The 12713-nt window shown below is 35.2% G+C and overlaps 1 protein-coding gene across 10 annotated transcripts in view; it reads left to right on the top strand.

Annotated features, from left to right (window-relative positions):
- rdx (BTB/POZ and MATH domain-containing protein rdx) overlaps positions 1 to 12713 on the top strand; it is a 308082-nt gene that overhangs the window by 239372 nt on the left and 55997 nt on the right. For 6 of the 10 annotated variants that reach the window (XM_089632367.1, XM_089632365.1, XM_089632362.1 and 3 more), the window contains one exon: positions 6890 to 6958. The exons of the other annotated variants lie outside the window; for them this stretch is intronic. In XM_089632367.1, the coding sequence (XP_089488493.1) occupies positions 6957 to 6958 (2 nt within the window). In that variant the 5' untranslated portion in view covers positions 6890 to 6956. The remainder of the gene's footprint in view (positions 1 to 6889; positions 6959 to 12713) is intronic. 10 annotated transcript variants of the gene reach the window in all.

The following is a 12713-nucleotide window of genomic DNA, read 5'->3' as shown; positions in this document are numbered from 1 at the left end:
GCTTTTAAAACAAAACAAATATGCATATTATATTCATGATTCCCATGAAGCAAACTGAATATTGATTTTGTACGATTTCTAGTGTAATGACATTGAAGACATTACTTCATAATTACTATTCAATTAGGGGCATCTTTAATTATTGCCTTGCGAAACACTTCGTGTATGTAGCGTAATGTGATACCCACTGTTTGCTTTCATGTTGAGATGTTTTTTATGTATTCACAGTGTTCTCACGATTTCTAATAATTTAACACGTACGTGCATACCTTTGCAATTCTAAAAAATATAAACTCCTGTAATAATATATGCTAGCCCAGTGTAGAGATCTGTCTGTGAAATAAATATTATGTTTTCATTCGTACGTAAGTTTGTGTTTTATTCTTCGTGCTGTAACGAGTGTATCATGCATGTTTGAGGGTGAGACTTATCCTGTCTCATTATACCTGCTCCTTCCATTTGCCCTCATCGAATCCTTCAAATCCCTTTACGGCATTACAACACAAAACCTGCGTAGTGAGGCAGGCCAATAATTGGTTTTCACTGCAACAGTTGTTGCCGGACAGGAAAATATAATACATAATATAATATTCCTGGGCAGACAGGATTGCTTCTGTTAGAGCGCAGACCCCTTTGTCTATTGTATCGTGTCCTGTTGACAATGCTTCTATCATATCTTTACAGGATACCCGTACTGAAAAAGTGGTTATATTATGTCCCTAATAGGACCTTGATAGTTGTTGTTCGATGGAGATGTACGTACGCACGCATATCTCAAATAGTTTCATTTTTTGTTGTAGATTCTTTGCTTTTGAAGTGATTACAGGATTTCTGGGTTTTAGGTGCATAAATAATACATATGAGGTTGCTTCAAAAGTCTAATACGTATATAATAATAACAATTATAGGTGAACACAATCGGCCGCTTATCAGAGTTCGCACATTTGATTTGCATGTTTGTTTTTATTTAAGTTATCTGCAAATTGAATCTTGATGTCGGAATAAATCAGTGTATTTAGAAGCCTTTCGTCAAGGCGTCAGTATTTACATTGTAACCTCCTTCCCCTGTTTGATTTTGCTCTTAAAGATGTATATTTAGATCCCCAGACTGAATTCCTGCTTTTAGAGATGACTTATACTTTGACGTCCCCCTTGTAAAATTGTCACTCACCGCCCCTCCTTCGTTTCGTGCCTCGCTCCGATATAGCTCCTTCCAAGTTTCTATGACAACGCCGTGTGTAAATATACTTACGGTTTTATTTTATTTTGTCATCAAGCTGCCAGCTGAACGCTTCGAAGATTAGGTACACAAACAACTTTAGGTAACTTACCAAATAATCTGATGTTATTCATTTTATAGCCTCTCCGCAAAATACTTCAAATCCAATATCTCCATTCGACTGTACTTTCTTGCTAATATTAGACTTTACACTTAACACGCATTGAATCTTATTTGTATTAAATATTACCCAAGTCCGACCACCGTAATACGGGCATGTGCCTAGTTTTGTAGTCGATTAATATAAATAATACGTGATGAATGAAACTAATGCGAAAATATAAAAAACAACAACAAATACAAGGACATATTTATAGGTAGATACTTAAATTTAAATAAATCTTTCCCCAAAGTAATAGATTGTTAAAGTAATAACGTAATTAATTAAACCGACATAGAGTCTATCTAGTCAAGATATCAGCGAAATTTAGTTCAGCGCACAGAGGCAAAAAGGCACAGCGCTAAGCGTTGAGCGTTGAGCGTCGAGGCACGGTGTCGTTGCAGATACAGAGGGGGCTATGTGGGTTAGCGCTCTGGTTGTTTCACCAGAGCGACCTCTGCAGAGGAGGTCGAGGCTCTCCTTTGTAGTGTAACAGCCAACACTCCTCTAAAGCGCTGACCCCTTTCCTCCCAAACTGCTCCATTTCTCTTAGCAACTACCTGATGTATCACTATTTTGTGAGAACATCAATTATTTCACTGTGAAAGAAGCAAGGGCAGATCTCGTAGACTTTGAAAGATGTAATTTTTTGTGGGTAAAATAAAAGGAATATGTAATACATGTTTACACATCTATATGAAATATACGACAACCTTTACTCAAAGACACCATATGTATAGAGTGCCTCATGCATACCACAAACTGCCACTGCAGACCATAACAATAGCGTAGGTATATGCATTCCTTCAATAAAAACATCACTGAATGGCTAATGAGGAAAAATCGCAAGGAAATAGAACTTGTTATTCTTTTTGCATTGCTACTAGTACTGTCCTGTATTTTCATTTTATATTATATTATTTCTTTATATATAGGCCTTAGTCGTAAGTCTCTAGATATAAGTCTCAGACGTAAGTCACTAGTTTTAAGTCAGTAGTTCTAGTGTTAACTATTTAAGAAATATATTTGTACAGCGTCCTTGAGGTGATTTCTCACGAAAACGGCGCTATATAAATTAGCCCAATATTATATTATTATTATTATCTAATATGACCGGTCGATGGGTGAGTTGACATCGCGTTTGGGTCCCCACCCAGGCGTAGTGTGTTCAATTCCTCGGCCGGTTAAGTCCTCCATCACGACACAAGTAACATTTCCGCTTACTGTTGTGGTAGTAGGAGATTTTCGAATATTGTAAGGTTATTCGTAGCTCGCGAATGTGTGTCTTTCTTTTTAAAAAGAAAAAAAAAATCTATCGTCGTATTTTTTATCCATAATGTGTCTAAAAATCAACTTTTTTTTCTTCTTTTACACACTACATAGTTTATTAATTCTTCTCCGTCACATATCTATCTAAATTTAACACTTACTAAATCTGTCAATAACATTGCTATGAAATATTTCATTGTAGATTCCTTTCACCTACCTACCTTAGAGCAGGTTACACCTAGTGAGGTAGTTAATGTAAAGCATATAATTAAATTGTATAGAATATTAATTAGGGTACCTAATTGTTGTTTTTTTTTGTATGAAAAGGTAAAAATTATATTTCAATAAACGCCGATTTGTCGGCACTGAACTAAACTTCAAATTAAATTACGCGTTGACACGCTTGGCTCTTACTTGGCACCATTGGCACTCTAGACAGGTCTCACACACTGAAAAAAATACTAGTTTTATGAATCAGGTGATCTCTGGAAATTATTTGTAGGTTGGTGGTACTGACATAACACTGAGGATCTGTAATTTTCTGATGTTCACTTTATTTTTGAAAGGTTTTAACTTAGTACATTGCATCAATTATTATTACACAATTATTAAATACGCATAAACATTAAACAGTTGTTGCACACTATGTAAGAGGCGAGTTAAAGTTATAGGCACAGAGTACTGACCTCATAATATTATGAATGTTAGAACATACGCAATTAATATTTGCATTATATTTATTTTGTGATAATATCTGTCATACATTGCACGATTGCATGTAATAATAACCATGAAATACTCTAGTTTTTGTAATGAGATATCTCACTACGAGAATCTGTAATATCTTTGTGATGGGTGTACATTATGCATTGTAAGTTGAATCAAATTATATTCCAATAAACTAAATATTTGTCCTGAAGAGGTTCTCCGGTGATGGTATAGTCTAGGAAGAATAGGAGAGTCGAGGAAATATTTTGTAGGTAACCTCATGATGAGTGTCGAAAAGATCTCTGTGCTTATCATCCGTAGGGAATTATCTTGATTTGTGACACTTTGAGGATTAGCTCGTACTAACAACCAGTATCTAACCAATATAAAACCATATCAAATATGTCTGTTACTAAACCCAAATGGGTCAACAAACAAAATAAATAATGTGCTTTGACAAAGGGGGATATTTAAAACACGATTGTGAAATTTTCTGGGAAAATTTTAAACTGCCTTTTTCTTGTTATCTTACAAGTCATTCGTTTGAAAGTCTTAATCCAATTTTGATAATTAATTGAAAAAAGTTTTTAATTATTTAGCGTGTAGAAACTAGGCTAATGAAAAATTGGACGTCTTTCAACTCCTTTTTATGTTAATTCGTAGATGTCATTGTAATTAATTCCACCTCCTTCTCCTTCATTACAATCCTACTATTTACATGGTGTAGTTGCTATGTAAACGCGATACAGTATTATTCGGTCCCCTGTTATATCTTGTCGCCCCGGGCGGTACATCTTCCAAACTAACCCGGCCTCTGCAAACAAATTAACCCGCATCTCAGTGCACATGGCTGGTAGCCCCGAGGCGTGCCGCAAATTGTAGCAGACCGAGAATTCAGTAAAAGGGACTTCGAAACACAAACAAATGTTTTACCTCTCGAATTGAATGCTAGAATCCATTTTACCTGTTCCGTCCGACTGAATTAAATCGCGTGGATTTCATATTAGTTATGCAGATACTTACACCTACAGCCGGTATATGTAGTTATACCGCTGATAGTTTCATTATAAAATCTTCCTGTTTGTTCTAAACGATGCATGTAGGTACTAATTTCAGGTAGGTATTATACGCAAATTAAATGTTGAAACATGAATATTCGTGTTAGGTAATAATGTATTACTCCTGTATAAGAGATCTTATTAATTCCCCGAGTCGTCTTTCAACTTCATCTTGACTCCCGTAGACATAAAGTTAGTTATTTTACGCCTCGCCCCTCTTCAGTCATGTTTTATGGTCCCCCTCGTAAAGCTTGTGGGCGACAACTTTGCTCTGTGAAATGCTTTCTATTAATTCGAAAGTACCGAACTTCACGGTCGGGCGACCACGCCTCAAGGGCGCGGGCGGCGGAACTCGACTAGGAGTAACGAAATAGTATTAGGGAATGCTAATTTAAATATATACTACAAAATTACCCGTATTTCAAACCAAGTAAGTGGATAGGTACTATGTACTTTAAAGTCGAATGAATTCCTGCTTAAAGAAAAAACAGAGTACCTGGACGCCGAAAGCAGCGAAAACTTTCGAACGGTGAGCTCTGATGTCATGAAATTTACACAATTCTTTTAGGAAAAAGACTGTTTCATTTTCATATAACTTATAAACATACCATAGAAGTTATCTTAGATGAAATATACTTTTTTGTTTTTTTTTTTAAATAAAGTTTCGGTAGGTACCTACTTACCCGAGAACGACAAAAACCTCATCATATAGAGTTATAGAGCTACAGATATTCCTGTCGTATAACAATCTTTGTTGATTGCGCATTTTCATGTTTTATCATATTACATGTGATAATATAATAAATTATTCTGGACGTTCGCGTCATTATTGCCAGCCGGCGATCCGATGACCCAAATTTCCGCATTCCTGGAACCGTAGATAACAGAATACCTAAACCCCACGAAAAACTGAATAACCTAAAAAAATATTAAAAAGATTTTTAATTCCACTAACCTACATAATACTGTGTTATATCTGTGTGCCCTACGTGCCGATATCTGGTCGCTGAAATTTACTTAATTTTGATGTAATATTTTAATATAAACTGGGTCACATCGTTGCGTTATTTTTTTCCTTCGCCGTCGGTGTTTTTTTAGAGATTTATTGTATCGATGTAGCTATTTCCAGTACACCACATATTCACTTTTATCGCGGTGTGCTAATTTTTTTTAGCGCTCCGATCGACTTTTTTCGTCTTGTAGCCTAGATTCTCGATTGATATTGATTAAACATACTCTTTCCTACGCATACAGATGCTATCGCTCTATCGTATTTGAACGACTTAATTCTTAAATCCGATTACTTATTATTTTGTAAATACATTAGGTAGGTACAATGTTTAGCACACCAAGGCTTTGCAGTTTTTGTTTACCTAACTACGAAGGACAAGTATATTGATATACACGGTGTCCGTAAACTAGTAATGAAAACCGGAAAGCGGTGAATCTGCATCACACAATTTTTTTTGTTTTTGATTTCTGATTGATTTTGAAAGCTAAAGAGTTAAAAAAAACTTTTGCACCTCGGCGCATTTTAAAATACAATAAATAAAAATAAAAACAATTTAAAAAAAACCTTTAGTCCCTAAAATTCCAACTCGACCAAATCGACGTCCAATGTGTTAATGGTTTGACGCCACATACAGCATAAGTGGGTACCTACTATATATTGGTTTATAATCCTTGCTTTTTCACATTTAAATACCGTCCCATACATGCTCTTCTCACTTCTGTTTATCGGCTCTCGACATTCCACGTTATTAACTAAATTTTCACATTATTCAAATTATCTGTGCCACCAAGTTTCAACAATTGAGTAATATTTTGCTTTGAATTCCTGAGCATTGGCTTGCTTAATTATTGACACACGTAACATAGCATCATCATTGCAAAATAAGCGATGCTATTCATGAATTTATGGTATATTTTAGTTATTCACTTTACCTCCACGCACACCCACCAAGGGGTAAACAGACGATTAAGGATAATCCATCATGTTGTTTGAAAAGTGACCCGACATGAAGGGTTGCAAGTTGTAAGGCGTAGCAGACTCTATTCCACTTCTTTGTAGGCATAGAGCGATGACAGTATTCGTAGACGCAAGTGTAGTTTGTGGCTTCCTATACTATACAAAACGTTATCAAGTAGGTATCCTTTGTTGACAATCTGATTAGTATTATTATTTTAATCGCTGTACAGTTTAGGATTGTTGTAGACAGAAGTGGCGCACTCTGTTATTTTCAAAACGAACCGTTGAAATTTTCAAACCGCGGTAGTGGGTTTTAATCTGCTACTGATGAATGAATGCCTGTATATTTGTAATTACGTTTAAGTTTTTATTCAATGTAATATAATATAAATAAAATTTATTTTCTTAGGTTCCTGCAATGCTTTATGATCTGCAATCCTCGGGAAGATTGTGATTTGGGCATAAATAATAATAACTTTGACAATATTGTTTTTCTTCTTCTTCAGATATCCATCTCGCCAATTGACGAAAGCAAATAGCACCCGGCGAGTGGATTTTCGGTATCCGGGTTTTATGTATGTTTTATTTTATTTATTTATCTTCATAGTCTTAAATTATCTTTGCATTTTATCATTTCGAGCACGCTTATTTAATCTGTATAAATAAGTGATTAAATTGAATACCTACCTGTAGAAATGCTGAAAATTACTTATGTTGGTGACTTCGGGTTGTTTCTTTACTTATACTTATAATTAATATGTCTACCTACCTTCGGTATTAAAATTAACATAATATATTCGCCTTTCCTTTTGACGTTAACACTCACTCTAGTTGTACTGTATTGTTAGATGTAATTTAATGATTTGGATTGCTTGGTTTGGGACGTTTCACAGCGGATTACAGAGTGTCCAGACTGGGAAATGGTATTGTGGTGACGGGTCCCGGGACCCAGCTGCCCGTGTCTGAATGCGTCACCGCCGCGGTCGATAGTAGTGGATTCAGAATGCCCCATGTACCCGATGCCCGATGCCCGATGCCCGAAGCCCGAACGTCCCGATGTCCGTCCATCTATCTGAAATGAATCGATCGTCGGTAAGCGGGTCGGACAGGGTCTGGCCTCGCACTTTGTCTAAATGTAGAACCGCGTCCGTGTGACCCACAAAATGTTTGCGTAAACTCGCAACCGTAACTTGCTCAAAGTCAGCGCCGAACTCTAAACATTATACTACTTATAGGAAATCCTTTGAAATCTCCCGTCCAATACCCTGTGTAAACACCAACGGATGTTTAATTCTGAGTAAAGCTAGCTAGCAGTTACACAAAGACCTGCTCGCGAATTTAACTTTTCTACGTATCTATCTACTCGTACGAGTAGCTGTGAGGTCTTTGTATAAACCTACATACGAATTAGGAACAATTTCACATTAATGCTAGATACACTTGATTTATTTTCAACAATTGTTTTTTTAATTATTTCGATATGTAAAAGCAAATTTGCGTTAAAAATTATAATACACTGGCGTAGACTCGTGAAAAATTAGGATCATTGTCTATAAAAAATATAATTATGGAGATATAATTTACCTTTCGAATGAACATCGTTAGTAAACTTTAAAAATCATTCACGATTCAGATTTAGATCTTTGATTTTATGTCAATAATTTAAGCAAAAGAAACACCCGTTTCACATGCAATTACTATAGAAAATAATTTTGTTAAATGTTTTATCGCTCGGTTCTCACAATAATTTCCAATTTTGATTATTAAAAGTTCATTAAACGTGAATAATTTTACGCATTACGCAGGAATAACGAACCGAAATTAGTGCGTTTGATACTAGATGTTGTTTATAATTTATCACCGTGGAATCAAAAGAAATAATTATCAAATATCAAGCTATATAGTTCATAAACTGTAATGTAAAGCATCAATCAGTTTTTTAGCTATGCCTACCAGCCAAGAGTTAATATATTGTGGAGGTCAGTTCAGAGAATCGACTGTAGCACATTATACGATGTGTTCGCCGATTATTTGAACAAAGGCTGCGCAATGACAAATATGTACTCCAACTCATGCAGAGTGGTTCTAGTCCCTAGATAGGTTCGGTTCATTAGACGGAACTTGATTAAATTATAATCATTGCAATAGTACCTAGTCAGCTTTAGCAAGCAGTACGATGCACCTACAGTACCTAATGTTGCACTGCACGTGTCCAGTGTTCAGTGTCCTCCGGTCACTTCTCGTGTAGATGCCTCTTTAATGGGAATATTGTCATTGGCCGGTCATTGCTTCCCAAGTCTGTACACTTCAGAATGCTGTCACTGATATTCCTGATTTACAAATATCCATCGTTCGTCATTGATTTTCAACCCTACGACTTCAATATTATAGCTTTGTACTTTATGTGACTTAGAACCTTGTTTTAATTTATTTGTCAACTTCTATAAACGTGATAATATATTAACAGTACATGACTCCGCTTATTATGATAGTAGGTACTTGCATTGCAATATATATTTTTCTATGTGTCACTTCCATCAATGCGCTAAATACTTATTTTTATCATTTCTTGTCTTTTTTATTTTATTAAATCTTGTCTCTATACCTTCCTAAGAGTTCATATTCCTTTTTAGTTTTATGTTGTTTTTAACACATATTAATTACTGTATGAATTAACGAACACACTTGATTTCTAAATTGTTCTTTGTTTTGTTGTTTTAAAAATAAAAACCTTCTTTTGGCACATGCAGTAAATCATCTAAAATATGTTTCATGTAAAAGCCCATCAGGACGTTTAAATTAATAAATAAATAAATAGTATAACATTTTTTATATTAACTCAACACAGGAGGCCTTGAGGAAAATACATATTTTTTCTCAAGTGTGCTGTGTGAAAGGTCTTTTTAAGGAAAGGAAGAAGTGAACATGGGTCTTGATGGAAACCATGTTGTAGCAGAGAGGAAATACAGAGGCCGGCAAATCGTTCCATTGCCGAACGAGTCGTAGAAACGACCCGTTCTCGTGTGATAAAATTCAACCGTCTTAAAATGTTGGGAAGAGTGCTATTGTCCATGTGGCGCCATGTCACGTAAGTCGTGTTCATTTTTTTCATTTTTCCGCATTTTTCACAATGGCAATTTATGTAAGAATAAAGTAGTTCGTGTCTTCATGGACAAACAAATTCCGGTTTTTAAATTCTGTCGACATATATTTTTGTAGCTACATACGGCTCGGGGTTGAAATAAATATGTACATAAATGTACGGAAATAAGAATCTACTCACATTATTAACTAAAACGTTGTCTTGCAAAAATCACTTTACTATGTATATATGCTAGCTGGTTTCGGTAAGTCTGGCGAAGACACGTTTGTGCCGAAATCTGTTGATTAGTTCTTATAAATAAAATCATGAGCAAAGTTACAATGTTTCATTGGAAGTAATTAGTAAATTTTATCAATAATTGTTCAAAATGTGTTTTCGTGATGAGAGTTTTAAACCATCCAGCATACCGGTTGTGTATTATGCTTGACGGTTAATTACAATTTGTTGAAACGCTAAAAGGGTCCGAGAATCAACTTTTAAAGGAAACCGTTTAGATTTTAAACAACCCAGGTGACGCTCATTCCAAACTCATTGACGTAAATTTGTAATAAAACATTGAATATTATTTGTTTAGCTATTTCCAAAAGTGATGACTCTCGTTTATTCCTGAAAACTTTCCGTCAGTTCTTGCTATTGACTACCGTCTATTAGGAGTCATGTTGAACAAACAGCAGTAAATTACAGCTCCGATAATATGATTAATCCAGCAAATGGCTTGCTTGATCGGGGTACAATATGCAATCCTCTGTACATAAATGCACTTGCTCCCATTTCTCGTCTGCGGTTATTGTTTTCAAATTTTACGATGCCATTAAATCACCACAGCAGTGTTCTCTGCATGTAGACCGTTACATCTGGGTTAAATGATTTTATTTTCATTTTACTGCATCTCACCATGAATTTTCATTAGTTCATAATTAACTAAGCTACTGGAATTTTAAATCTCAGACGTGACTATTGTGACTCTCCCCCATATATATATTTTTGAAATATTATGCCGAAGATCACCAATATTCTGATGTTTTTGCGATACTTAAAAAACGAGTTATCTAAATTAAACTATGTTATCTTTACGCTATTATGTTTGTAATTAACTCGTCATTTTCCGTGTTTTAGAATAAGCCCGTCGCCCCACGGGTCGGAGGTAAGCAATTGACATAAACCGAATGCTGCAAGACCCTGCGCAGAAAATTAAGTACACTTAGTAAGGTAACGGTCTGCAGCGCAGTTCAGTGTGGAACTTTTCTGCTTATGGTCTTACAGCATTTGGTTTATGTCGATTGCTTACCGACCCGTGGGACGACGGAGTAAGTTCTTATTTTGAAAATGACACTTAAATTCAAAGCAAATTTGAGTTAATTGAACAAGATTTAACGGGAATGCTCAGACAACCTAAATTAGTATATTTGATTTGATTGAATATTGCAGACACGTGACAAATCAAGGGATAGTCAGAATTATTTATTCTTAAAAAATACGCTTTTGAAATAATTTAATATTATATTATAGGTAGGTACACTATCGTTTGTCTGAATTCTTCACATAACTGATTCCAATTTTGAAAATGACACTTAATTTCAAATCAAATTTTGTGAACCAGATTTCGCACAGAACTAAGAAATTTTAAAAGAATTTCATATAATTAACGTTTCGCCATAACAAATGTAAAATTTTTTTTTGGAACTTAAAAATTAAAGAGTTAAAACGAGAAACTTGTTATAAATCGGTAGAAATTGGGTATGAAGGGTCTTAATCATAGTCTGTATCATTGCACTCTGTCCAGCTTATTCTTATCAATTGAAATACCTATACTAAACTTCCTATCGTACCTTCAATCCAAATACATTTATTCTTGTAATTGACTGCCGGCGGATTAAACCTTATTATTACGAAGCCTTTGACGCAGATTTTAATGACTCTACGTCTTGTACCTTCGTACGAGAAAAATCGCGCTCGTAAATACATCGTAATAATTATACGCAAATCTGTTTTATCTGTATGGTATGTTATTCATGATATGAGAAGTACACCATGATATCCTGATGCTAGATATTTATATAATAAAACGCTTTGTGTTATTTCATTGAACGTAAGCTCGACGGGCAAGAGATATTTCAGAAGGGGCAATCGTAAACAATACACTCATGAATATTAATTTTATTCAGCGATAATGTCCACGAGTAGGTACTTGGACTTGACCAATATCGTTCCCAGGAATGGCATACATACAAGAAACAGCTTACTTGCTTGTAAGAAGAATATTAACAAAATTAGTGGATTGTTTCTACGACATTTTTTATCAAGAAAAATGTTATTATAATTTTAATAAATTTTTTTTTTTTTTTAACACCGCTATATTTTGTTTATATAAACCGGTTTCGGTTCAGCACGAACCTTACTTGTTAATTAATAATTGGTAATTAAAAGCTCTACATTTTAACACCCTTGTTTCTTATTGAAGAGTTATTGAAAAATGTGGAACAAGCAATATGGCGACTTTTCTTATTTTTGACAATTGTATAGATATTTCAAAAAAATCCAAACAGCAGATTTGTGCAAATTTTATGACGCCAGAGCTCTCCATTCGGGAGTTTTTAGTTTATGTTCGATGCACACGTATTTTCGATTAGGTACCCACAGACGATGATTATAGTAATGGAGACCTAACTTCAACGAAACTAAAATGTACATTAGCAAATTGTTGTTTTGGATTGATGTCATATTGCGTTGTTTCATTCCTTATCAATCCGCCATAGTTTCGGAACGACCCTAACAACAATAGCATCAGATCCTCGTGGATTCCCTCCACCATCGGTCATAAATGAAAAGTTTACTGCCGTTTACGGTCAAGTGAACTGTTTCTGAGATTTACGCCTCCAGCCCGCATTAACGGCGTGACAAATTTACGGAGCAGTCGCTAAAGTGCGAATTAAATTCACCCCAACTCTCCCGGATATTAATGCCGACTAATGCTATTATGACTTTCTGTATTATCAGGGGAATGAGGTTGAGGTGTTTTTAACTCCCATTGGACCATCATATCAGCGATTAGAGCTTTTGCATTTTTTTTACATTTGAGCGTTCCCCGTTAAACGCCGATTCTGGGTCCGTTTCAGCTTTTAATCAAGCATAGCGGTATTGGTGTTATGCTTGTCAACTGAGACAGGATCTATGTTTAACGGAGAGAGTTAAAAAAATCCAGATGGCTTTGATCGACAATTTGATGG

The sequence above is a fragment of the Hesperophylax consimilis genome, chromosome 6 (assembly GCF_061612785.1).
Source record: "Hesperophylax consimilis isolate HC1 chromosome 6, BYU_Hcon_1.0, whole genome shotgun sequence".
NCBI classification, from domain to species: Eukaryota; Metazoa; Arthropoda; class Insecta; order Trichoptera; family Limnephilidae; genus Hesperophylax; species Hesperophylax consimilis.
Note: the sequence above shows the minus strand (reverse complement) of the source record. Positions and strands in the feature narration are given on the sequence as shown.